Below are 27,785 nucleotides of genomic sequence, written 5' to 3' on the forward strand. Positions count from 1 at the left end.
AGGCTTTGTTGTATATCACCTCTTAGCGCCCCTGCATCTTCACTCTGACTATCGCTGGAATCGCCCGGCCCCCATAGAGCAGAGTCTCTGTGCTGCTGCGGTGGTGTATGCTGACACTCTTGAAAAAATAAAAAAAATAAAACACAGGTACAATGTCTGCAAGGTCTGTGGGCCGCCAAGAAAGGCTTGCCGGGCCGTACTATGAGTACCCATGCTTTAAGGAAAACCGGCGGCATTATAAAAAAAAATGCTTTATTTAAAAAGGAGCCACAGACATGGTGGTCTGCTCCCCGTGGGAGTGCTATCCATTTCTAATGGGATCGCAAATTGCACCTGCCTCATGAACATTAAAGAGGCATGAAATTTGCGACGCCATTAGAAATCGCAAACAGTGTCTGAGACACTGTTGTACATTCCTAATTGCGTTTTTCAAAACTATACAATTTGTGACTCGCAAATTGGTAGGGTCGTACATCTGGCCCTTAGGTCCTCATTGCCAGTGCTCTTTAAAATTGGCCAGTTACTCTTCTCCCTGCAGTTATCAATACTAGGAACGTAAAAGGTGATTTAGATCCTGGTCAGTGTCTCGCCAGCCCATCAAGTCAGCTGTCACCTATGTCTCTGCTCCTGAGGCGGTGGACAGCCCTCCAAATTTAGAGATCCCTGCCAAGCAGGCAGAGATCTCTGTGCCCCAAGCAGGCGGAGATCTCTGTGGCCCAAGCAGGCAGAGATCTCTGTGCCCCAAGCAGGCAGAGATCTCTGTGCCCCAAGCAGGCAGAGATCTTTGTGTCTTCAGTGGAGCTGTCGCTGCTGCGGCCCCACTTAAGGCCAAAGCCTTTCACGATTTGGTAAATGTTTAATGTGCTAACTTGGCAAAATACTTTGTTCAGCAAGAACAAACTCACAAAGTTCTTTTAGAACAAAATAGCTTTGGACCCAGCATGCGGGGTACTTCCCACAGCTCTAGGGGTCTAATGTATGATTTCCATACACTAGACTGCCATTTCGTGCATGGTGGTTCCTAGTAGGTCAAGTGGCATCAGCCCATGCTGAGAAGGTCAGGGTGAGTGGCACTGTGACCTGATGTCCCAGTAGCCATCAGGCTGTCAATTCAAAGTATTACGCCGGTGTCAACTGAGCGCTTCTCTGACTCTACATAGAGCAGGGGAACTGTGAATTTGGTGGGGTGTGACTAAAACCGGAAGTCAGAGGACAGCTGCTTGTACTATGAGCTATTATTGGGGGCTTGACTCCCAAAAAAAGTTGTAATCCGCATCCACAGGTTTCTGACCTTGCCTGGATGCCGATTGCAGATGCTTTCAAGGCTACATCTAGGAACCTGCCAGAATGCCTGAAAAACGTTTGTGATTTCCGTTTTCTTATGTAAAAATGTATACCTGTAATCATCCATATTCCGGTGTTTATCACCCCCCACCCTACCCCTCCCCCGCCCCGCCTGCCTGCCCCACCGCAACTCCCTCCACGGGCCGCGGCTGCCTGATACTTTTATGAAAAACATACTAATGCACCCTGAGTGACTTATTTATCGAAGGTTTTGCATTGCCCTTAGGCCATGCAAGGGGACGTGGAGCGACACAAAACCTAGAATGAGATTTACCAAGCCAAGCAAGGCCACCTTGCGTGGCCATACATGGCTTGTTTACTTGCGTTACTCTGTTCTAAGGAACTATTCAATGGGTGGAGCGGGGGTGTACCCATGAATTCGACCATGGATTTTGGCGCATTCCCAGATTTACCAGGAGTGGTAGACCTGGGTATGCATAAAAGACTAGCCCTTCCCAGGGGAGGTGTAAAAAAAGAAATAATGTCTCTATTTCTCCTCTTTCTTGTCTTTTCTGTGCATGCTGCACTTATTGAACATGGAAATGGGACTTTGTTTTTTAGCAAACTTAATGAATATGTTGTCATCGAATTTCTCATAGCTCTGGTATCAATTTGAACTGAATGTCTCCCATAGTAAACCTCATTCAGTCAAACCATTCAAAAATCATTAATTATCATTAACAGGAATAATACATCTATATCTCCATATATAATGCACCTTTAAAATAAGTAGATCTGAATTAGGGATAGTGGATCTATACATTCCTATATATTCTTACCCGAACAATTCAGTAGCATTTGATACTCTAGAATCAATATTATTCCACATCAATAAACAGGTTCTTCATATTTTTCTACAACACCATTCGTGATGAATGTTTTTGTAACATCACCCACAGACCGTTTATAGATCAGCAGTGTTGACAAAGCACAGCTTTCTCTCACCATCATTTGTGTCCTCATCACAGTCATAGCTGCTATTGGAATCAAAGGACAAGATTTACTAATATTTCACACAACGTAGCAAGGCATTCACACCTGCTGCACTGCTTTACAAGATGGGGAAGACCAGCACAGGCACCTTTCTACTTAGATCTGCCTTCTGCTGTTGACACCCCCTGCTCTTGTGCTGATGCAAGGCTGCCTTGTGTGATGCAAAGTCTCGCCCCATGGTGCAGAGGCAAGTGTGTGTAGGTTTACATGAGGTATACTCTTCCATTATAAATTCCCAAGAGAAGATAAACTCATAAGACTCCCATGCATTCAATGGAAGTGTGCTGTGCACTACAGCACACACGCGATGCGTCTGCTTTTTTGAGAATTGCATACCTCTGCCCTTGTTTATGCCTGCAGCCTGTTAAAGTAGATATTATTTTTTTTAAACAAATGTTGGTCTGGCTACCATAGAAGTCAGGGGTTTCAGTCAAAACCTATGGGTGTTTCGCTGATCCACTCCAGTAAGACCCTCTGGCGGCCAAATGGCTCTAAGTGGTACAAAGCGTAGGTTGACCTTTGGAAAGTGCACATTTCCAGCGTAAAACAAAACACCTTTGACACTGTATGGTGAATAACTACTGCCACTTTGCAAGGCACTAGTGATGGTGAAAATCATTCGTAAATGTTGGCCCTAAACAGACTAAAGTTATTCAGAGCACAAAACCATAAACATTTGTATGCATACTAAAAGTTTTCAGTTCTATTGATGTGACAATATTATCAGTATCTTCTAAGTGCTTGTGTTTGCTATTGCAATATCTAGTGATGTAACCAATTTAATTCGACAAATTGTCTCTCTTTCCCTTGTAGTATATGTCCTTGCTAATTCTAATTTGTGTGGCTCAAATAGCTGTCCAGTTGGTACTATTTACTCAACAAGAAGAGGTATGTGTACATTTCATATAATGTCAAAGTATTATGCAGATCATGTATGCACATAAATAACATTTTAAATGACCAACTGCCAAAAAAAAAGAAAAATCCTAATTTTGTTCTGCAATGTGTTTTTGTTACATGCATCGTATTTTCATCACACAACCCAAGTTATGTGTCGGTTGATCGAAGGTTGTCGGATGTGCTGCAAAATCTCCATCCTCAGAGAAATTGAGACCAGTTATTGCTGGTTTAAATTTTACTGTGTTCAATCATTAAATATTAATATACTTTCTTTGAAAGTGATTCCAGCACTGATGCTCAGTTTCGAAGAAGTTCTTCCTGAAGATCCTACTGTTATAAAATTAAAAAAACAAATTTCCTTAAAAAACGATTTAATGAAGTATGGTCAACTGATATGTCCGGGATATTGGTCTACTCTAGACAATGTTTTACCTTCTGCAGATTAATTCACCCAGTACCGTTAAGAATAACTCTGTCGCTAGTGCAAAGCTGTGGAATGTTTAAATAATATTACAAGTTCCATACATTAAATTGAATACATTTGATAATTAGCAATGTATGTTTTATTTATAAAAAAAATGAACATCTGGTCCTGCCAGTTCCCTCGTGATTATTGAACATATTTTATTTTTGACATGACAGACAGACATGACTGAAATGTAATATTCTATTGTGCTGAAGAAAGTATTTCTACTATTTTAATTTCGCAACGAATGGGAAGAGTGGGTGAAACACTAAGTAAAAAATAAATTCTGTCTAATTTCTTTTTATCCTGCCTGTCCGCTAGTTTAATTCCACGTAATATACTTATTATAATACATTTTACTAAAAAAGTCGACATAAAAACATTCCTGAATGTTAGGAGCAAACAAATTGCAGCTTGCCTAAATAGTTTAAATGTGGGACTACTAATAATCCCACTCAAAATAATCCAATGAATTCCCAGTGAGAGTAGATGTGGGAATTCGTACATGGAATTAGTCAGGGCTAAGATTTTAGAGAGGTGCTGTTAGAGTGTTGTAAAGAGGAAATAAACTGATCACGGTAAAGTATGATGAGCTTGGTTCGCCATTGACAATGGCAGAGAAGTTGGTATCTCCACGGTCTCCTCAGGAGTCCGCTCAGCTGCCATTACCTGAATAACCACCACTTCTGCCCAGGACAGGAGAAGGGGGAAGGAGCAAACCACCAAGAAAGCATTGGTCCCCCCTTCCATTTAAGAATAAAGGAGGTTGGAATATGCCAGCAGCTGCTATTATATCAGAAACGTTAGGGGACATGTATTATTTGATTGAATAAGAATATAAACACAATAGAATTATCACATGTACCCTAATATTGATCAACTGTTTCACAAGCATGTATTGAGAAAGTACATTTAGAGAAACAGAGCATTTGATAAGGTGCACAGAATCCCATTAACATATGACAACAGCTACAATTCTACTAAGTGAAGTAGATTCAGGGCAGATTGGTGTAACACCATAGATATTGAAAATGTGGGATGACATGCTTACAATGCACAGTATTTCCAAAAGGTGTGCATATACCTATTCTGCAGATACCGTAGTGCATATACAGTACTTGATGATACGCCTACAGTGTGAAGCATACCTCAAAGGTGTGTGTATTTGTTGAGTGAAGACTCGAAGTAGAATAGGTAGTTTGGAGCATAAACAGCAAGCTGCAGATATGAGCGGTAGTGCTACTCTATGCGCATTACACAGTACCTATGTGTTGAGCCAATATTCTTCATACATTTTTCATTTTTGTTTATGGTTTAAATCTTTTATTGTTATTTGATAAAGCAGGTCAAGCAATATAATAGCCACCACCACCTACATCCAATGGCTGGTGGGGATCGTTTATTTAACCTGCAAGTAAAAGTATAGAGAGTAGAAGGTAGGAAAGAAGAAGAGGGGGGTACTAAGGCCTATTCCCAGTGTGTGTGTGAGGGGGCCAGGCATACAACCTGTATGTAAACTATGTGGGGGGTCGTGTAGGGACTATTCCTGCGGGCGAGGGGAGCCAGTGAGGTAGAGCACCCTGAAATACCTTGGGCAGGTGAGTTCCTTGAATTAATTTGACAGAAATTCTATAGTAGACCCCCAGGTTTTATCAAATTTAGGAAGAGAGTGTGTAAGGCCTGCTGTAATCTTTTCCATGCCTAGTAGTCCCATACTTTATAGAGCCAGATAGGGTGGAGGGTATCTCCTCCGTACCCCATAGAGCCAACAAGACCTGTTTGGCCGCGCTCAGTGCTAGAGCTATCGCTCTGCCTCGCTCGGATTTGAGGGGATACATCAAAGCATTGGGCAGCCCTAATAGCGTGAACGTGGGGAGTTTAGGCAACTCCGTGTGGTAAATTGTGTCTATGTCCCGGAGTACCACCTCCCAAATTCCTGTATTTTCGGACATGCGCAAAGAATATGGGTGAGTATACCCAGCTGGCCACTGTCATGCAACATTGTCCCGTCTCCACCGGCCTCCATTTAAGTAGCTGTGCCAGTTCATTTTAGTTTATAAGGTCCAGAATCTTCAACATGCTGTCACTACAAAGAAGAAATGCCAGTAGTGAAGTGGAGCTGTAAAAAACACCAGTGCTAAAGTACAGCCTGAATATTGAGGTCATTCTGGGTCATGAACTCGGAGGCACAATTTAAATAGTGAAACGTGTCCATAATGGCCTCCACTTCTTTGTGACGCAGGAAAATGTGTCATCTCGCAGAACACTAAACATGACATCGTTAGATGTCTGACCTATGGCAACAATGGGGAAAACGAGAGGCCAGTGAGCTGGGAACCACACATGGAAGCCCTATGACCAGGGTTAGGACAGCCTCAGCAGAAGTCTCTACGAGTAGTATTATCATGGCCACAGTGTTCTTGTCCCACTGCAAGGTGGCTCTGTCCTACTCAGCAGCAGCCCATCTCAACTCTGCTCCTATCCTATTTGGTTAAATCATCTTCCATCTTAAAGATGGACTGATATACTCTCTGTAGAGCTATACAACACTTGAGTATCATCTGTATTGTAAGGGGTAATACTCCAATTCTACTGGTTGGTTCCAATTTCCTAACTATCTTAATGTAATACTTTGCCTGCTTACCAGCAAACGCAAATAGACTACATTTTTGTGGTTTCTAAACACACCAATGCGGCTTTAATGGCACTACTGGGGTCCCACCAACTTCCATCTCTCATTAACAGGGGTGCTACACATTGGTGCATTTATAAAATAATGAGTGGCGTGCCCAAAATGCTGCTCAACAGCCCGGCCATCACTATTAAATGTCAGTGCTCTGAATCCCAAGATGCCGAATTCACCTCATGTCTCTTTAATTCACTGCCAGACACTTCATTCCCCTTTATCTCACTCTTGCAGGTTCCTGCATTCTCCCTTTGTGACTTTTTTTTAAGTCTTTGTCTTCCTTCATCTGCTTTGTGTGTTTGTCTCTCTCTCTCTCTCTCTTGACTTTGCGGAAGAATAAGTGACAGCCCCCTAAAAAGAGTGCAGGTGACGCCCATCAGCAACCACCCGCTCAGATTAAACTCTAATGCTTCCCCCCTCATTTTTATTGATTCTGATAACGACCCCATGAGTCAACACCTTTGTGGTCAAAAAGTTGGCTTTCAGTTGTGCAGAAGGAAAGTGATTACTTTTTAATGTTTTCCACTCTATCGTATTCCTCCCTGTTCCCTTTCTCTCTGTGAAACAGACAAACACTTGCCTTATTTCCTGTAATGTGAATTAAAGACGTGATCGTATACGTAACCTATTCAAAACAGACATGTCACGGCAGTAGGATTTTGCTAAACATCATGATGTTCACTGTCTTGGGCTGTTACTGGCGGTTTTTAATTGCCAGGAAATTATGTGTACTGTACTCAAGCACAAGATCTGATTGCATTTATCTTTAGAACTAATCTTGTTTACGAGCTTTTTTTTTATATGATTAGCTGTAGTTGCTTTTGAGTCCTAGCTATTAATTGCAGCTTGACAAAGGGCCTGCATATGAATGAGTATTGTAAGCCACTTCAAATAAAGTTACTCTTCTCTGCCACATTTGGGACTCTATTATTCGAAAAGCAGAAGTTCCCAATAATTAAAATCCATGGCTAGGAAACATAGCACGTTGTTCGTTCTTTTCTTAATGAAAGGAAAGTACCACTTCTCACCAGAGAAAAGTATTGCAAATGTTACAGTTTTATAACATTCGAAATCAAGCAACAATGTCTGTTCTGATGGATGCTAATATAGGGATGCTTGTGTCAACAGATTCTCAAAATACTAAATGAAAAATTTGATGATGTTATTACACATTATGGGAACAGAAGTTTCCTGCATCAAGAGCATGAATGGGAACTCTTGAATACTATACAGAAAAGTGTAAGTATGATTTGTTGTCTATAAACATACACATTACCATATAATTTGCAACAAACAGGCAACTAAAAGCTCAGTAAATGAAATTGAGCACAACCTCTTGCATTGAAAAATGTAGTTTGAGCGAGGCCTGCGGGCTGTTAAAATAGTCAAATGTTTCGAATTAGCAAAGCTTTTTCTGTTAGTAAGTATGCCTTATTGCACTTTTAGGTGTGACTTAACACTGATTTAAGTTGTGTAAGACACAGTAACTGCCTCTAAATTATTCACAGGAAGAAAAAGTTTGTGAAATGAGGCCATTCTCTCTTGGCTACTTGCTTTATTATTTTTTTTAAGTCTGACCGCGTGGCATCACTCTGTAGGCTCGGCTAAAGACTAGAATGCTGCTTGGTACTGCTTGAAAATAAGGCTATCCTTTCAATTACAGTGCTGTCATTGAAATGCTTGTAAGGAGGTATTTACAGCATGATGAGTTACGGCAAGTGGAAGTGGTGGGAAATTGGAGCCCTAGTTGCGGAAAGTGTGAGACAAATAATGGAATTCCATAGGGATTAGGGAGCGGGATAGGAGGTGACAGTAGAGTATGGAGCAAAAGACGAAGAACAAATTGGAGAAAAGGCTGGAAAGGAACGTCCAATGTAGGTCTGCACTGGGCACAGTAGAGAATACAATGTATTAATGCGAACTGTGAATGATCTGTCAGCCCACTTGATCTGGGTGGGGGAGGCACCGGGGTGTACCCGGTATTCCAATAAATGTATCCCTTTACTTTGTTTCTGCACTATGGCCTTCTGGGAAAAACTAACCCGCAAAGGGATATGGGTGGAAAGTTTGGTACAACAACACAACAAAGCACAGCAAACAAAAATACAGTTATGAATTAATGACCGTTAAAGGCTATACCAAAGATTGTTTATGTGCAGGAAGGTGCCCCTTCCTGCACATAAACAATCTGAAATGCCATTTTGTAACTTCTATGTGTGCAGCTTAATGCGGCATACATAGAAGTTGCAAAATGCAATTTTCTTTAATGATTGTTGTGAGAAGTTGGCCTGGTATATGATGTCTACTATACTAGTGGGCACCTTGCACCAGTCCAATTGACCCTTATTGATGGTAGGTTGAAAAGTCAACCTTATAGAAAGCTATCCTAGTGGTAGCTGTGGAGAGCAGCCTTCAGGCTAAGACTTAGAGGCGAGTTAAGCTAGTTGTTTTACCAATTATAATCTCTTGAATGATCAAATGAAAGCACACCACACAAGGTATATATCAAATATATTTGTATTTATTCTAAACACAACCCCTCTGGACTCTTTATGAGGTCAGAGGTAAAAGTACAATACAAGGAACTTAGGGGTATATTATCAAGGGGTTTTATCTCCGCTTTTTTGGCTTTAAAAGCCAAGAAAGCGGAGATAAAATTATCTCCCTATTACCAAGCTGTCGCTAACACCAGTTAGCGACAGCTAATAGGAGATAGCGACCATCATGGGCCCCACTTTGCATGTCAGTGATATTTATCACTAATGACATGCAAAGTGGGCGTGCCAAGATGTTAGCGACTGGAAACAGTCGCTAACATCGCTATCTCCTATTACCAACTTTTGGAGATATTCGCGCTAAGCGCGAATATCTCCAAAAGCTAACACCTGCCCTGAGCAGTTCTTAGCCATGTTATCCAATGGGAGGTGGATAACATGGCTAAGAGCATTTGCTCGATAATGCATGAATATCGCTGACTTTTCAGCGATATTCATGCATTGCGGCCGTTTTTTATCGCATTTGCGATAAACCTTGCTAATAGCAAGGTTTATCTGCGATAAAAATCGCCGGTTTGCGGCGATAATTTTTGTCTCTAAACAAGTTAGAGACAAAAACTATCGCTAGTTGTTGGTAATATACCCCTTAATTAGCACACGATAAGTTGCACAGTACACGTTATGCCCCAGGGGCCTCACAAACCATATACTAAAATAGTGGTATAAGTACCACCTGAGAGTTAGAAAGCAGGTCTAGGGCCTGTAGAACCGCTGGGGCTACCTAGAATCACTAAAGGTTAGGATGCAGGAGGCCCAAGGGGGACGCATGCAGTGTCTAAACACAGCCACGGATCACCATTGACTTTCCATGGAGAACAAACAAGTTACAATTTTAAAGATTAAGGGAACTTCTAGGTGAACTACGATGGAACCCTTTTAGGCTAGGACACTTCGAGAATCAAGACCCACGGGAGCACTGGAGTACTCGTGTTACCTCATCCAGGGAAGCCGGGTGCATAGGTGTCTTTTGGTGTCGGATTTCGTCATCGATTCCTATGGAGAGCTGCGAAGAAATGCTGTAGGCGATCAGAGGAAAACTGTCCGGGTGGATCCAAGGGAGGCTCGGAGATGTGAAGAACCTGAAAGCAGAGGAGACAGAGTCTGGGTCACTAGCCAGTGACCAGGATGGCAGGAAGAAGCTGCCAACCGATGTCAGGTGGTTTCAGGTGAAAGAGGTGAAGCTTGTCTCTTCAGCCACAAGGACCAGGAGGTGTCAACGATGACCAGGAGCAGGATCCGGGCTGTCCCATGAAGGATCTAGTTGACTACAGTGTCGGAATCTGGATTGGACCCAACAAGCCTTGGCAATGGCAACCCACACAAGATGTCAAGATTGGCTTCAGTGCAGACCAGCAAGGTCTGAGGGACTCCTCCTTTGGAGAGGAGTGGGAGCAAGTCTGGAGCAACCTGGAAAGTTCAAGAAAGCAAAGATGACCATTCGTGGGGGCTTGCTAGCCAACGGACTAGGAACTGCAAAGGGGCCTTGAGCGGAAATGCACAAAGCGGGCCCACGGGATACTTGTGGAGTGTAGGCCTCTGAGATTCAGTGCAAAATGTGGTTGGGGCAGGGGCTTCAAATATCCCAATGCACAATTTCAGGATACCTTGGGAAGTTGGTGCAGTTGCAAAGATACACGATGTCCAGGAGTTCCGGTTCCACATCTCTTGTGTGCGCTACAGGTCTCAGCTTTGCTGGGAGCACAGGTCAACATCAGAGATGTCTGAAAGTCTATATCCTGTGTTGCAGATTCTTCGGGATCTGGCAGGAGCCTCAAAAATGCAGACTGGTAAAGATGCAGTTGGTGCCATTCCATCTTCCAGTCTATATGGAATGTCGAAGGTCCAAGATATATGTTGCAGAGTTTCATCCAGGGTAATCTAAAGTCCTAGGGACTGGGGTTCTATACTTATAGTAAGTTTAGGGGTTGGACTAACTCTAAAGTCCTTCCTATGTGTGGACCTGGGGAGGGGGTGGTTACACCCCTTCCCCTTTGTCCAGTTTCGCGCCAGAGCTGGGGCTGAGTGCTCCAGAAACCGGTTTGAACTGGGAAATGCATGGAGCACCTTGTGTGCCCCAGGCAGTGTCTGAAAAGCATTCACTGAATGCAACCCACCCTGCCCCAATACACTAAAGCCTGTCTGTGGAGGTGCCAGCCCCTCCCTGGACAAGATACCTATTGCCCAGGCCTCCCCTGCTGGAATGTCATCCAGCATCAGGAGGGCAAACTCGTGTTTGTGGCAGCAGCATCCATTTTGTGATGCTGGGGCTCTGTTTAACTTTAGCCGGGTTTACCAGTAACTACATGTCTTCTCCCTCTAGAAGGGTGGAATGCTACCCCCGCCGCCAGAAGTGGTGGGGGTAGTATTCCAAAGTGTTTGACACCTTACACGACATGTTTTGATAAAGCCAAACCAAAATTAGCATTAACCACGAGGATTATAATGCACTTAAGAGTATATGGTGTGGCTATATCATAGAACAGCTATAAGGAGATGGTTCCGAAAGCTGCAGAGGGGCTCAGCTCATGCTAGGGCACCCTCTCACACAAAACCAAGCACTCTGCCTCCAGGATTGTCAAGGCCTGCCACAGGAGTGACTTATAGGTTAATATGTGTCTATATATATATATATTCACTGAAAAAACCATAGGTTATAGACCATATATAGTTAGGAATTAGCATTTAAAAAACCTTATTTTACTCACACAAAACCATTGAAATTCCATATATAGTTAGTTGCACTAACTATATATCGCGCACCCGCAATCCACTGCTGATCATGTCACATATTACATCATTCATGACATGGTCAGTGACATCACTGATGACATCACTGATGACATCTCAAATGACATCACTGATGACATCTCAAATGACATCACTGATGACATCATCTAGTGTCTGTGTGTTTTTGTAAAGTTTAAATATGTTTTACATATTGAAGAATGAGTGGATGTATAAGTGTCTGGATGAAGGATTTAGTAGGTGCGTGACTGACTGTATGAGTGAGTGATTAAATGTGTCTCACTGAATGCATGGGTTAGTGACTAAACTGTCTTAATTTGTGCATCATTATGTCTGTTGTTCTGTAAACTGCTGCATGTGTTGATCATTAGCTATACGAGAGGCTATATGTGTTATTAATTGGTTGCCCAAGTATTTCTATGGGAGATTGAGTTTGTGTAGGGGTGGCTGGAAGGTGTGTGACTCTATGCATAGATGTGTGAGCAGTTTATTCACTAGGTGTATGAGTTCAAGAGTGCATGTGGAAACAGCTACATGGGCAGTTGACTGTGTGCATGAGTGTATTGATGAGTGAATGGATATCTCAATGCTACATGTCATAGTAAGTACATATGTAAAACACAGTACATGTGAGAGTTGGCATATATAAATAACTGTGCATGAGAGCCACTGAATGAGTGAGTAGTTGTATCGATCATTGTGAACTTGTATCAGGGATTGTATAAGAGAGTAAATATGTGTTAGTATATGTTTCAATAAGTAAGGTGTGTTTAACTGTATAGTTGAAGAAATGGAGTTGAGATTGTTTCTTTGCATGACTGACTGGGTGTGTGAGTAACTCCATGGATGAGTGGCAGTGTGTGAGTGTCTGTATACACTGAGTGTATCTAAGGTTATATTAGAGTCTGAAGAGGTTTATCGTATTAGCACAAGAATGATGTCAAATGAGATGTCATCAGTGATGTCATCAGTGATGTCATTTGAGATGTCATCAGTGATGTCATCAGTGATGTCACTGACCATGTCATGAATGATGTAATATGTGACATGATCAGCAGTGGATTGCGGGTGCGCGATATATAGTTAGTGCAACTAACTATATATGGAATTTCAATGGTTTTGTGTGAGTAAAATAAGGTTTTTTAAATGCTAATTCCTAACTATATATGGTCTATAACCTATGGTTTTTTCAGTGAATTTTCAAGGTTTTGTAAATGCTAATTCCTAACTATATATGGTCTATAACCTATGGTTTTTTCAGTGAATTTCAATGGTTTTTTAATAGCAAATATCATAAGCTGTCGAATGTCAAGTACGTGGTAAGTGAAAACATTTTCGTGTTTATGCACACTGATCTGCTTTGAATGGTGCCCCCCCCCCTCATTTCTATTAGGAGTACTCTCTCTTTGCAGATAGTGAAAGGTAGTTAACGCAGGCCTTTGCCCCCATTGTAATCCGTCGTGCCTGCTTCTCTCTCCATTTGATTGATTGTTATCCAAGTATTTACTGTTTTAGAATTAGTTCTCTTTGGTTCATTCTCTATTTACAAACAAACACAGAGTCGCAATACTCTGTTTAGTCTTTGCAGATAACGAAAAATCGTGTAAAAAAAAAGAAAAGGAATCGAGCAAAATCAGTAGGCCACTAATGGGATCTCTTTTTGACCTCGCTAAAATAGAAACATTAGGAACAACCCCTCATGACAAATACAAAACTAGTGAGATGAACTGAACTCCACACAATGATGGCTGCAAAACAGCTCGGCTCCGCCACCCACCCCGCCCAAAATAACGATAAAGAACGGCTGCCATGATTGGTTGCGGAATGACCACGACGGAGCTACGAAATGGTGCTGCTCTCATGCTAACCCCAGCTTCAGTCTGAAACATCCAGAAACACTGTAGACTACCAATTCGATCAGTTCCGGTAGCGCCCCAATGTAACCCGGTAGAGAAGAACTAGCCCTCCCCTCTTTGACTGATGGTTCTTGTTGCCTGTCCCTTCTGTTGTCATTTAACAGAACTATTTAGCCTGCTGAAAGGGGTTGTGTTCCGACCGCTGGTTGGTGGAGACATTTTGACTATATTCTGTACCTGCGTTGTCGCGTAATGCGTCATATGACGCGCCGCGTTAGCGCATCCGGAAGTCTTCCGGGGCGCTCACCGCGTAACGTAAGCATAACAAGTCATGTGACTTGTTAATAAAACTTTTCATTGGTTCATTTTACTTTTCTTATTGTAATGATGAAAGGCTTGGTCATATGACCTAAAAATTACGCTTTTCATTACTTCCGAACATTATTTTTTCTTAAATATATGTTATAATGTTCCAGGCTAATGTACTTTCCCGGAAATTTTACAACTGTCCTGCAAGTAAAATATATTCTTTTTTCGAGAAAAAGAGCGTTTCTTCGTCCCATGACGGAGCCGTTGAGCAAAAGAGGGTCGACCTGCTGTCTTAGTCGCTGATACGCCTGAATATGAGATTCTTATCGATCACTTTATGTTGCAGGAATAGAAAACACAACAGCCCTTGACCATTTATCTTTACTGCGTTCCTTCGTATTATACCTTTTACCCTTCATGTAATTGGTCTGCTTTATTTCACTTGCCTTTTAATGATTCTAAAACAGTCACTATTATTAAAAACTTTACCAATGTATATACTACTACCATGTTTTCTTTTAAAAACCTTTATTGTGAAAATTTCATTATACAAATACGAGCCTATAACCACGTGGGCCTGCCACAGAGCAAACTGTAATCGTATATGATGAATAGACATTTACACTGTAGAGGAACGTAACGGGCGGGCCATTAGGTTGCAAGAACTAAGGTGTCTAACAGTTACGGAATCGGTGGACGTACATTTTATAATTAAAATACGACAGGGCCAGTTACAATAAAATTATCTAGATATACATTTGCGGGCAAGTACCATGGGTGACGTTAATTCGAACTTTCAACAGTACAGTAATCAATAACACATCAGAACTTAATATCAATAGGGATGTCGAAATATTCAATCAATTCTCGTCCCCGCCCGCCATGTGCTTCAAAACTGCATACGTATCTCGTGATTTCAAGGTTCTGCAACCAGTACACAACAAGGAGTTACGAGTCCCATTTATTCCGGCGCCATTTTGGGCGAGGACGGGCAGGTCCAGGATATAGTCAAAATGTCTCTACCAACCATCGACTATGATGATGTTCATATGCTGTATTTATTAGAGTAACACTCATCTGTCCACATGAAATTAATTTGCCACAATCTAAACATGTCATTTTAATCTTTCCAAAGTTCTTCTAAATATTTGGGACCGTTTCCCTTGCCTCTGAAGCTCTCAGTGCCACTTCTTTGATGAATGTACTAGCAGGTCAGGGGTTCTCCTCCAAATCTCTCTTTTATGCAGCACTATAATTAATTGGTGCCACCTCTCCATATGACGATGCATGGTATAGTTACCACAACTATATTTTTTTTCGGTTCCTCTGGAGAGTTCATCGTGGCAGATGAAGCGTGTAACGTACCGGGCATTTACCTTTTTTTGCATGTACAGGAAAGGAAAAAAAAATCGAGCGTCCGAGTTCTAAGGTGTCCCAGGGCCATTTTAGTGGACCAGGCCCAAATCCAAAGAACAGGCCGCCATTTTGAGAGTCCTCTTGCAGCCGCCTGTCGCTGTAGCATCAAGAGCAGCCGAAACTCAGCTGAATGGCAACTGAAACGGTAAAGGGGCGCCAAACTACAGCAGACAAGCCTCCACCTAGGAAGGCCCATTCACGCCGGCTCCCCCCCCTTCGGGCACCCCACGCCGTTATTCGGAGCAGTATTGTAGGATGGCCACACCAGTGCGGCAACTTGCTAGACATCACCTCGGTGGTAACCGAATCTCAACGCCTTGTGGTGTCTCCTATTCAGAAAACATTGTTATGCTGCCTTCGACCTATTCGCCGCAAGTGCGCACACAACTCAACTGCATAGCTTGCTAGACACCACCTCGGTGCCATCCGGATCTTGGAATGTCAGCACCTTTTGGTGTCTTCTCTTCAGAAAATATTGTTGCGCTGCCTTTGGCCCCATTCGCACATCGGTCCGCTACTGACGCCATCTCACAGGCTAATGGGGCGCCCCACGCCGAGTTTCAGCATTGTAGAATAACCACACCAGTACAGCAACTTGCTAGACATCACCTCGGTGCCATCCGGATCTCGGCGCCCCACTGCAGATGAAGTGCCTCTCAACTATGAAACCACCACGGTGACATCCGGATCTTGGCGCGTTGTGCTGCCTTCGGCCTATTCGCACATCGGTCCGCTACTGACGCCATCTCACAGGCTAATGGGGCGACCCACGCCGAGTTTCAGCATTGTAGGATGACCACACCAGTACAGCAACTTGCTAGACATCACCTCGGTGCCATCCGGATCTCGGCGCCCCACTGCAGATGAAGTGCCTCTCAACTATGAAACCACCACGGTGACATCCGGATCTTGGCGCGTTGTGCTGCCTTCGGCCTATTCGCACATCGGTCCGCTACTGACGCCATCTCACAGGCTAATGGGGCGACCCACGCCGAGTTTCAGCATTGTAGGATGACCACACCAGTACAGCAACTTGCTAGACATCACCTCAGTGCCATCCGAATCTTGGCATCTCAACGCCTAGTGGTATCTTCCATACAAAAAATATTGTTACGCTACCTTTGGCCCCATTCGCACATCAGTCCGCAACTTAGACATCACCTCGGTGCCATCCGGATCTTGGCATCTCAGCGCCTTGTGGTGTCAGTCAGAAAATATTGTTGCGCTGCCTTTGGCCCCATTCGCACATCGGTCCGCTACTGACGCCATCTCACAGGCCAACGGGGCGCCCCACGCCGACTTTCAACATTGTAGGATGGCCACAGAAGTGCGACAACTTACTAGACACCACCTCGGTGCCATCCGGATCTTGGCGCGTTGTGCTGCCTTCGGCCTATTCGCACATCGGTCCGCTACTGACGCAAACTCACAGGCCAACGGGGCGCCCCACGCCGACTTTCAGCATTGTAGGATGGCCACACCAGTGCTGCAACTTGCTGGACACCACCTCGGTGCCATCCGGATCTTGGCGCGTTGTATTGCCTTCGGCCTATTCGCACATCGGTCCGCTACTGACGCCGCCTCACGTGCCAACGTATTTTCTCCGCATTTTATACCCTATGCCGCATAACAGGTCATGTGACTTGTTTATAAAACTTTTCATTGGTTCATTTTACTTTTGGTTTCCTAATGATGGAAGGCTTGATCATATGACCTAAAAACAACACTTTTCATTGGATGAAAACTTTTTTTTTCCCCCAAACGATGAAAGCCCCACCTTGTTTCTGGATGTTTCAGACTAAACTGGCGTCAGCATGAGAGCACCACCATCTCGTAGCTCCGTCGTGGTCATTCCGCGAGCGATCATGGCAGCCGCTCCCCACCAGAAGCCTGCAGGAGTCGGGGCCCCCAAAACTTTTGATGAATTCTCAAGGCGGAGGGGACGCTTTCGAGAATGGGGTCCAAGACCTAGCAGACAAGCGTCCGATTTCCAAGGTGTCCCAGGGCCATTTCAGTGGACCACGCCCAAAAAGGAAAGAGCCTGCCGCCATTTTGAGAGTCCTGTGGCAGCCGCCTATCGCTGCACCGCAAGAGTGGGCGCAACTCAGCTGAATGGCGGATTTTGACACAGTGGACCAAAAGCGGACGGAATGGCAACTGAAACGGTAAAGGGGCGCCCCACTAAAACAGATGAGACTCCACCTGGAGAGGCCCGTTCACGCCGCCTCCCCCGGGGCGCCCCACGCCGTTATTCGGAGCAGCATTGTAGGATACCAAAACCAGTGCGGCAACTTACTGGACATCACCTTGGTGCCATCGTTCTGCTGCCTTGGAACTATTCGCACAAGAGTTTGCTACTGATGACCCACCCCCCGCGACGCCCCACGCCGTTATTTGCTGGGTGGCAACTTACTAGACATCACTTTCGTGTCATCTAGATTTCGGCGCGTTCTGCTGCCTTGGAACTATTCGCACAACAGTTTGCTACTGATGACCCACCCCCCGCGACGCCCCACGCCGGAAATCTGGACGTTGTGCTGCGTTGGGACTATTCGCACAGCCGACCGCTACTTCGTTGTTTTTCCCTAAAAATGTTTATACGTTATTACTATTTTTGTTTTCTTGTATATATTTATAAATTATTAAAGTTTTATAATCTTACTACTTTGTCGGAGTGCTATATATTTTTAATGTGACACATAATTGTAAAAACTTTGATGTACAAAGAGTCATCCCTGGAATCTTCCGCTTCACGCTCGGTCCCCTCCCCAATCACAATACAGGATGGTTTTCAGATAATAGCAACGCTTCTGCTGTGACGGATCTCATCGAGTGTGGGCCTTGATCTACTATAACTCCTTTGAAGAGGGGTGATTCTTTACAGCTGTGGCCATAAACTACATCTGCAGGGCTAGCTGATAGCCTAGGACCGGCCTGGACAATCGGACACAGAGGAAAAGGAGTGTCAGAGGGTGCGGTAGTGAATAGGGCGAAAGGGAGGTGTCGGGCGGGCACAGGGTGTGATTCTCAGGGAAGAGCAGCGCAGATGGGGGGAGGTTTATTACCCATGCATAAGACAGAGAGCGGGGGTGACCACTGCCTGGGTGAGATGCTTGCGAGGGTGGGGAGCCATGCTAAGGATCGACAGCGTGCACAGAGTGGGTCTGGTCAAGGCATCTAAAATGGCTGCCGTGCACGACAAAAGTGTGGCATTTGAAAAAAGACAAGATGGCGCACACAATGTTTTTCAACAATTCCTGATTTCCTTCGAATCGAACGTTAACAGACGTTGGGGCATATTACCAAAGTTAAGCGATATTTATCCCTAACGATGCATTGCAAAGATTTTTTTACCGTCAGAAATTATCGCAGATAAACCTTGCTATTATCAAGGTTTATCGCAAATACGATAAAAAACGACCGCAATGCATTAATATCGCTGAAAACTCCGCGATATTCATGCATTACCGAGCTAATGCTCTTAGCCATGTTATCCACCTCCCATTGGATAACATGGCTAAGAACTGCTCAGGGCAGCTGTTACTTTTTGGAGATATTCGCGCTTATCTCGAATATTTCCAAAAGTTGATAATAGGAGATAGCGATGTTAGCGACTGTTTCCAATCGCTAACATCTTGGCATGCCCACTTTGCATGTCATTAGTGATAAATATCACTCACATGCAAAGTGGGACCCAAGATGGTCGCTATCTCCTACTAGCCGTCGCTAACTGGTGTTAGCAACAGCTAGGTAATACAGATATAATTTTATCTCCGCGAAGCGGAGCGCTGTTACAGATATATATCTTGTTTTTGAACGTTAATTTCTCAAAATGCACTGAAGCACATATATTGAGACATAGCAAAGGCACATCGGGCTACCAGTCCCTAGGAGATAGCGATGTTAGCGACTGTTTCCAGTCGCTAACATCTTGGCATGCCCACTTTGCATGTCATTAGTGATAAATATCACTCACATGCAAAGTGGGACCCAAGATGGTCGCTATCTCCTACTAGCCGTCGCTAACTGGTGTTAGCAACAGCTAGGTAATACAGATATAATTTTATCTCCGCGAAGCGGAGCGCTGTTACAGATATATATCTTGTTTTTGAACGTTAATTTCTCAAAATGCACTGAAGCACATATATTGAGACATAGCAAAGGCACATCGGGCTACCAGTCCCTAATATTTTACCAAGTTTCGTGCAAATCCATTCAGCCGTTCGATTATTATTATTATTTTTTTTTTTTGCCCCGCGGGGCCCTTTTAAAACCTCCACATCAAACCTAGGGGGTCAGCGAGGATCTACTATGCCCCCTTATGGTCATTTGCCCCTTCGCTTTGGCCTCCTCTTGTCTCTCGATCCTACCGAGAGACAAGATGGCGGCCGCTACGTACTGTTTGGAATGTTTACAGACACCGGAGAGCCAATCAGCTTCGCTTCGCAAAGCTCCGTAACGCGAAAAGTACGCGAAGCGGTGCGCTGTTACAGATATATATCTTTTTTTGAACGTTAATTTCTCAAAATCCACTGAAGCACATATATTGAGACCTAGCAAAGGCACATCGGGCTACCAGTCCCTACAATTTTGCCAAGTTTCGTGCAAATCCATTCAGCCGTTCGATTATTATTATTATTTTTTTTTTTGCCCCGCGGGGCCCTTTTAAAACCTCCACATCAAACCTAGGGGGTCAGCGAGGATCTACTATTCCCCCTTATGGTCATTTGCCCCTTCGCTTTGGCCTCCTCTTGTCTCTCGATCCTACCGAGAGACAAGATGGCGGCCGCTACGGACTGTTTGGAATGTTGACAGACGCCAGAGAACCAATCAGCTTCGCTTCACAAAGCTCCGTTGCGCGAAAAGTACGCGTCCTGGGCCGCTGCCCGGTCCGCTGTTACAGATATATATCTTTTTTTAAACGTTAATTTCTCAAAATCCACTGGAGCACATATATTGAGACCTACAAAAGGCACATCGGGCTACCAGTCCCTACAATTTTGCCAAGTTTCGTGCAAATCCATTCAGCCGTTCGGGCTAAAAGTGAGGCCAACCGCCCTATGGAAAACTCAATGCTAAAAACACGTTTTGGGACCCCACTTTTTTCTCGGCCCCCACTGGACGAACCCCCCCCAAATTTTCAAGGGCTGCTCAGAAACAAAATGTGCCATTTTCCTGAAAATTTCAGCCAATTCCGTCCACAAACGCCAAAGTTATTAGACATAGAATTTTCAAAAAACCCATAGAGAAAAAATCCTAACTATATATACCTACTGGCGACCGCCAGTAGGTAATATATATATATATATATATATATATATATATATATATATATATGGAAAAGCAACTTGCCCTGAAGCATTCTGAGAGCACACAACAGCATTCCGCTCTCCAGCTTGCATTTTCATCTTGCTTTCATGCTCCGCATTCATTTAGTTTAGCCGACGCGTTTCAGGGCCACCATGCCCCTTCTTCATGGGCTGCACAAACTTAGCTGGAGGCACGCACTAATTGGCATATCCGGTTTATTTTATTCAAAACCCTCAGTGGGCGTTTACCTATTTACAAGCCCACTGATGCTTTGTGGGGTTTGAAGTCCTTAGTGCGCTGGGGCATCTAAACTTTGAGTAAGTTCCAGTGTCAGTTTGTAAATCATGCTGTCATATTATTACCTATAGTAGGCTGCTTCACAGTCTAGCAAGATGTTTAAAATAGAAACGCTGTGCCACAGAGTCCTGCAAAGTTGAAGACTCGAGCCTCTGCCTGCAGGAAGTTGCATTCTGCTTCCCGAAGGTGGTGGTGCCTCTCAGCACGGCCGGGCCGCCGTGTGGAAAAACTGGAAAAGCAACTTGCCCTGAAGCATTCTGAGAGCACACAACAGCATTCCGCTCTCCAGCTTGCATTTTCATCTTGCTTTCATGCTCCGCATTCATTTAGTTTAGCCGACGCGTTTCAGGGCCACCATGCCCCTTCTTCATGGGCTGCACAAACTTAGCTGGAGGCACGCACTAATTGGCATATCCGGTTTATTTTATTCAAAACCCTCAGTGGGCGTTTACCTATTTACAAGCCCACTGATGCTTTGTGGGGTTTGAAGTCCTTAGTGTGTAGTGTAGCTCCTATTTTCCCAATAGGCTCTGCGCATTGGAATAGTACCTACAGCAGTAAAGGCCTAGGCCAGACGTTAACTAGGTCTACTACTGTCGATACTAGACTTAATTTTTGGGTTTGCCAGCTAAGCTCAGAGTTCGCTAGAAACTTTCTCGAATGTTCAAGGAAGGATGAACTCCCCTGATTAGACAAGAAGGGATTTAGTTTCTGACAACCATAGAACATGACAACTTTGCTCTCCCCTAATCAAGAGTCAATCTCGAGAGTCGTGTGAGCACAAGGCAATTATTTTACTCAGTCAGTACGTGCATTCTTAGTCTCATCAGAATGTAGAGAAAAGGAAGAGACGGGCGTGTTCAATAAAAGATGTTATTTATTGATCAGTCTCTTTTCTCGTACAAGAGAAATGGATCGATATTATTGCAATACTTATAGTTAAGTAAAGTGCATACATTAGAAGCAATAGTATAAAATAATACTGTAAAAACATTGATATGGTTTCTGAGCCATATGATGTTTAAAATGATTAAAATATATTTACATACACATATACATTTGACTAAACGTACTCAACTGGTGTTTCTAAATACGCCTACCCCGTGTACCTGACCTAAGTCTAATGCGTGGGCGGGAATAGAAAGTTACAGTTTAGTTTAAGTTTGTTTTTGCCAAGTGAATAACTAAAGAATTCTCTAGGAGGGGTTATTCAGTTCTGTACCTGGAATTTAGGATGAATGAGGAATGGTATCTCTTTCTCTGCTCTCGATATTCCAGGCTGCCTGCGAGGGCTACCCGGAAGCGCCGGTGCTGGGTCTCTCGGCTTGAGATAGCAGCGCGTCTCTCAGCGCGTCAGGAAGGCGGGGCTGCTGCCTGCGGGGTCTGCTTCTGCTCTCGGCTTCGGCAAGTATGGCTGCTCCGTCTTGTCACCACGCGTGTGTTTGCATAGGGCAAGGTCGGCAATATTTATACCTTAAAGGTGCCGAGATTGACGTAAGGATGGACATAGGTACGTCAATAAAGATGTCATACGACTTGCTCGTTAGCACATTCTTTACTAAAGTTCTCTGTGAAATCAAAACAATGGCCGCACGGATTATCCAGGTTGTCATAGGTTTGATTTGTTATGAGAACGTCGTATGCCTTATCAGGGGCTGGAGGAATATCGCTTGTCTAATTAGATCTCAAGCGTTATGACCTAATCAGATAACACGTTCCTGTGCCGTAGTGTGACTGCGTCAGATAACGGTATCTGCATCATGGGGGATTTCTTGCCTCATGGGCTGACTGTTAGTTAACTAGCTAGTAAGTTTAACCAGAATAGGGTCAGGAATAGGGGGATCGAATCAGAACCTATAGAAATACACGACAAGTGCGCTGGGGCATCTAAACTTTGAGCATGAAAGCAAGATGAAAATGCAAGCTGGAGAGCGGAATGCTGTTGTGTGCTCTCAGAATGCTTCAGGGCAAGTTGCTTTTCCAGTTTTTCCACACGGCGGCCCGGCCGTGCTGAGAGGCACCACCACCTTCGGGAAGCAGAATGCAACTTCCTGCAGGCAGAGGCTCGAGTCTTCAACTTTGCAGGACTCTGTGGCACAGCGTTTCTATTTTAAACATCTTGCTAGACTGTGAAGCAGCCTACTATAGGTAATAATATGACAGCATGATTTACAAACTGATACTGGAACTTACTCAAAGTTTAGATGCCCCAGCGCACTAAGGACTTCAAACCCCACAAAGCATCAGTGGGCTTGTAAATAGGTAAACGCCCACTGAGGGTTTTGAATAAAATAAACCGGATATGCCAATTAGTGCGTGCCTCCAGCTAAGTTTGTGCAGCCCATGAAGAAGGGGCATGGTGGCCCTGAAACGCGTCGGCTAAACTAAATGAATGCGGAGCATGAAAGCAAGATGAAAATGCAAGCTGGAGAGCGGAATGCTGTTGTGTGCTCTCAGAATGCTTCAGGGCAAGTTGCTTTTCCAGTTTTTCCACACGGCGGCCCGGCCGTGCTGAGAGGCACCACCACCTTCGGGAAGCAGAATGCAACTTCCTGCAGGCAGAGGCTCGAGTCTTCAACTTTGCAGGACTCTGTGGCACAGCGTTTCTATTTTAAACATCTTGCTAGACTGTGAAGCAGCCTACTATAGGTAATAATATGACAGCATGATTTACAAACTGACACTGGAACTTACTCAAAGTTTAGATGCCCCAGCGCACTAAGGACTTCAAACCCCACAAAGCATCAGTGGGCTTGTAAATAGGTAAACGCCCACTGAGGGTTTTGAATAAAATAAACCGGATATGCCAATTAGTGCGTGCCTCCAGCTAAGTTTGTGCAGCCCATGAAGAAGGGGCATGGTGGCCCTAAAACGCGTCGGCTAAACTAAATGAATGCGGAGCATGAAAGCAAGATGAAAATGCAAGCTGGAGAGCGGAATGCTGTTGTGTGCTCTCAGAATGCTTCAGGGCAAGTTGCTTTTCCAGTTTTTCCACACGGCGGCCCGGCCGTGCTGAGAGGCACCACCACCTTCGGGAAGCAGAATGCAACTTCCTGCAGGCAGAGGCTCGAGTCTTCAACTTTGCAGGACTCTGTGGCACAGCGTTTCTATTTTAAACATCTTGCTAGACTGTGAAGCAGCCTACTATAGGTAATAATATGACAGCATGATTTACAAACTGACACTGGAACTTACTCAAAGTTTAGATGCCCCAGCGCACTAAGGACTTCAAACCCCACAAAGCATCTGGGGGCTTGTAAATAGGTAAACGCCCACTGAGGGTTTTGAATAAAATAAACCGGATATGCCAATTAGTGCGTGCCTCCAGCTAAGTTTGTGCAGCCCATGAAGAAGGGGCATGGTGGCCCTGAAACGCGTCGGCTAAACTAAATGAATGCGGAGCATGAAAGCAAGATGAAAATGCAAGCTGGAGAGCGGAATGCTGTTGTGTGCTCTCAGAATGCTTCAGGGCAAGTTGCTTTTATATATATATATATATATATATATATATATATATATATATATATTCACTGAAAAAACCATAGGTTATAGACCATATATAGTTAGGGATTAGCATTTACAAAACCTTATTTTACTCACACAAAACCATTGAAATTCCATATATAGTTAGTTGTACTAACTATATATCACGCACCCGCAATCCACTGCTGATCATGTCACATATTACATCATTCATGACATGGTCAGTGACATCACTGATGACATCACTGATGACATCTCAAATGACATCACTGATGACATCACTGATGACATCTCAATGACATGACTGATGACATCACTGATGACATCTCAAATGACATCACTGATGACATCTCAAATGTCTTACATATTGAAGAATGAGTGGATGTATAAGTGTCTGGATGAAGGATTTAGTAGGTGTGTGACTGACTGTATGAGTGAGTGATTAAATGTGTGTCACTGAGTGCATGGGTTAGTCAGTAAACTGTCTTAATTTGTGCATCATTATGTCTGTTGTTCTGTAAACTGCTGCATGTGTTGATCAGTAGCTATATGAGTAAGTATATGGGTTATTGATTGGTTGCCCAAGTATTTGTATGGGAGACTGAGTGTGTGTGTGGGTGGCTGGGAGGTGTATGACTCTGTGCATAGATGTGTAAGCAGTTGATTCACTAGATATATGGATTCAAAAGTGCATGTGGAAACAGGTGTATGGGCGGTTGACTGAGTGCATTGGTGAGTGAATGGATATCTGAGTGCTACATGTCAAAGTAAGAACATATGTAAAACACAGTACATGTGAGAGTTGACATATATAAATAACTGTGCATAAGAGTCCGTGAATGTGTGAGTTTCTGTATTGATCATTGTGAACTTGTATCAGGGATTGTAAAAGAGAGTAAATATGTGTTAGTATACGTTTGAATAAGTAAGGTATGTATAACTGTATAGTTGAGGAAATGGAGGTGTAATTGATTCTTTGCATGACTGAGTAGGTGTGTGAGTAACTCCATGGATGAGTGACAGTCTGTGAGTGTCTGTTTACACTGAGTGTATCTAAGGTTATTTTAGAGTCTGAAGAAGTTCATCGTATTATCACATGAATGATGTCATCAGTGATGTCATCAGTAATGTCAAATGAGATGTCATCAGTGATGTCATCAGTGATGTCATTTGAGATGTCATCAGTGATGTCATCAGTCATGTCATTGAGATGTCATCAGTGATGTCATCAGTGATGTCATTTGAGATGTCATCAGTGATGTCATCAGTGATGTCACTGACCATGTCATGAATGATGTAATATGTGACATGATCAGCAGTGGATTGCGGGTGCGTGATATATAGTTAGTACAACTAACTATATATGGAATTTCAATGGTTTTGTGTGAGTAAAATAAGGTTTTGTAAATGCTAATCCCTAACTATATATGGTCTATAACCTATGGTTTTTTCAGTGAATTTTCAAGGTTTTGTAAATGCTAATTCCTAACTATATATGGTCTATAACCTATGGTTTTTTCAATGAATTTCAATGGTTTTTTAATAGCAAATATCAAAACCTTTACAATGTATTCTTCTTTAAATCGAAAAATATTTTTTACATGTTTTTAATACAATTTTTTTTAAATTATTTTTATTGTTTCGCTCCCGGTACGCGAACCGGTTAGCTTCCCGTTAGCTCAATTCGGAGCCGCGACCCGGTCCGCGAACCGGTAAACGTTCCGTTTGCGCAACTGTCGCGTCAGCATGACAACATCGTGATGCGTCGCGTCAGCATGACGTTTCGCGTTCTCGCGTGATACGTCATATGACGTGCTACGTTAGCGTACCCGGAAGCGCAGCGGTACGCGAACCGGAAGCGATCCGGGGCGCGGCGCCGACCGCGTAACGTAAACACAGCAGGTCATGTGACTCGGTAATAACACTTTTCATTGGTTCATTTCACTTTTGGTTTCCTAATGATGTAATACTAGGTCATGTGATCTAAAATGAACACTTTTCATTGGTTTAGAACTTTTGCTTTTCCCAAATGATGAAAACCCCTCCTTCTTTCCTCACTCTGACTTTCATCTTGGTGAGAGAAAGACCCTTTATTTACACTTTGACATGGCTTCATTAGTAGCTTCAGCTGGTTCTAACCCACCACCTCCACCAAATCCAAATAAGAGAGGACCACCTGCTGAAGTAATTTTGCAAGAAGAGGAAGAACAGGAAGAAGAGGAAGAGGAGGAAGAGCCAAGGTTTTTGCCAGAGGAGCCCAGGAGGTACAATCGAAAAGAGAATTACATTTGGCAATTCTATAAATTTCATGAGGGGCAAAAAAAAGTGAATGCACGCTACGTGTTTTGCCGTATATGCGGTGATAGATTGTCAAGGGGAACTGAAAAAAAATACAGTTACGGCAATCACACTATGCATCGGCATATGAGTAGGTGGCACCCAAATAATTATAGTGCTGCCCAGCTACGTGATGAGCAACAAAATCCCCTTCCAATGGCAAGAAGATCGGTTGTTCCAGAGGTGTCGGGACCAGAGGCGAGGGAGATGATCCCAAACATTCAAATGTTGTTTGGGCACGTGAAGCAAGTGTGCGTGCACTGCGGCGATTTCATCTGCTACAGGGAAAGTAGCATCATTTTGATTATGAGAGCTATTCAGAATCATGTTAATGTTTGTCCGAGACGCCCCAAAAAATAAATTATTTTTTTTTTGTTGCTCCTGTTGAGCCCTTTACAATGGATCGTTTTTGTTTCCCCCCCCCCAAAAAAACCAAAAAAAATATAAAAACGTTCAGAAAATACAAAAAAAGTAAAAAAATGTTCAAAAAATAATAAAAAAAAATATAAAACAACAAAAACATTAAAAAAAAGTTCTTTTCAGAACTACCTCCCCGTTATAAAAAAATTGGTAGAATATTTGGAACTCTGCCAACCTCTATTTCTTTTAGTTCGCTCCCCGGAGCGCTACCCGGTACGCGTACCGGAAGCTAACCAAAAAAAATATTTAAAAAAAAAAAGAACAGTAAGTATAAGGTAAGCAAACAGACAGTTATGTGAAAAGAAAGACAGCTCTAGGGAGTAAACAAGAGATACTGTTACCTACAATCCACTGCTGATGATGTCACATATTACATCATTCATGACATGGTCAGTAACATCATCAGCAGTGGATTGCGGGTAACAGTATCCTTAGTTTACTCCCTATAGCTGTCTTTCTTTTAACATAACTGTCTGTTTCCTTCCCTTATAGTTACTGTTCTTTTTTAAAAAAAATTTTTTTGATCAGTCAGAAACAGTGACATTAATAGAAACAGAGAGAGTGAACAAGAGTGAAGAACTATGGTCCTCCTCAGCCACCCTCAGTAAACCAAGGGGGTCAAGATACATCTACCGTGCCCCCTTCTACCCATTCTGAACATTATTTGC

General features: G+C 43.4%; 1 protein-coding gene across 3 annotated transcripts in view; it reads left to right on the forward strand.

Moving 5' to 3' along the window:
* TSPAN19 (tetraspanin 19) overlaps positions 1-27,785 on the forward strand; it is a 361,288-nt gene that overhangs the window by 114,918 nt on the left and 218,585 nt on the right. For all 3 annotated transcript variants that reach the window (XR_013606926.1, XM_078674223.1, XM_078674222.1), the window contains exons 5-6: positions 3,151-3,225; positions 7,518-7,628. Coding sequence is in view for 2 of the 3 variants with exons in the window: in XM_078674223.1 (XP_078530349.1) it covers positions 3,151-3,225; positions 7,518-7,628 (186 nt within the window). In the remaining variant the exon portion in view is untranslated. The remainder of the gene's footprint in view (positions 1-3,150; positions 3,226-7,517; positions 7,629-27,785) is intronic.

Source organism: Lissotriton helveticus, chromosome 1_1, assembly GCF_964261635.1.
Source record: "Lissotriton helveticus chromosome 1_1, aLisHel1.1, whole genome shotgun sequence".
Lineage (NCBI taxonomy): Eukaryota > Metazoa > Chordata > Amphibia > Caudata > Salamandridae > Lissotriton > Lissotriton helveticus.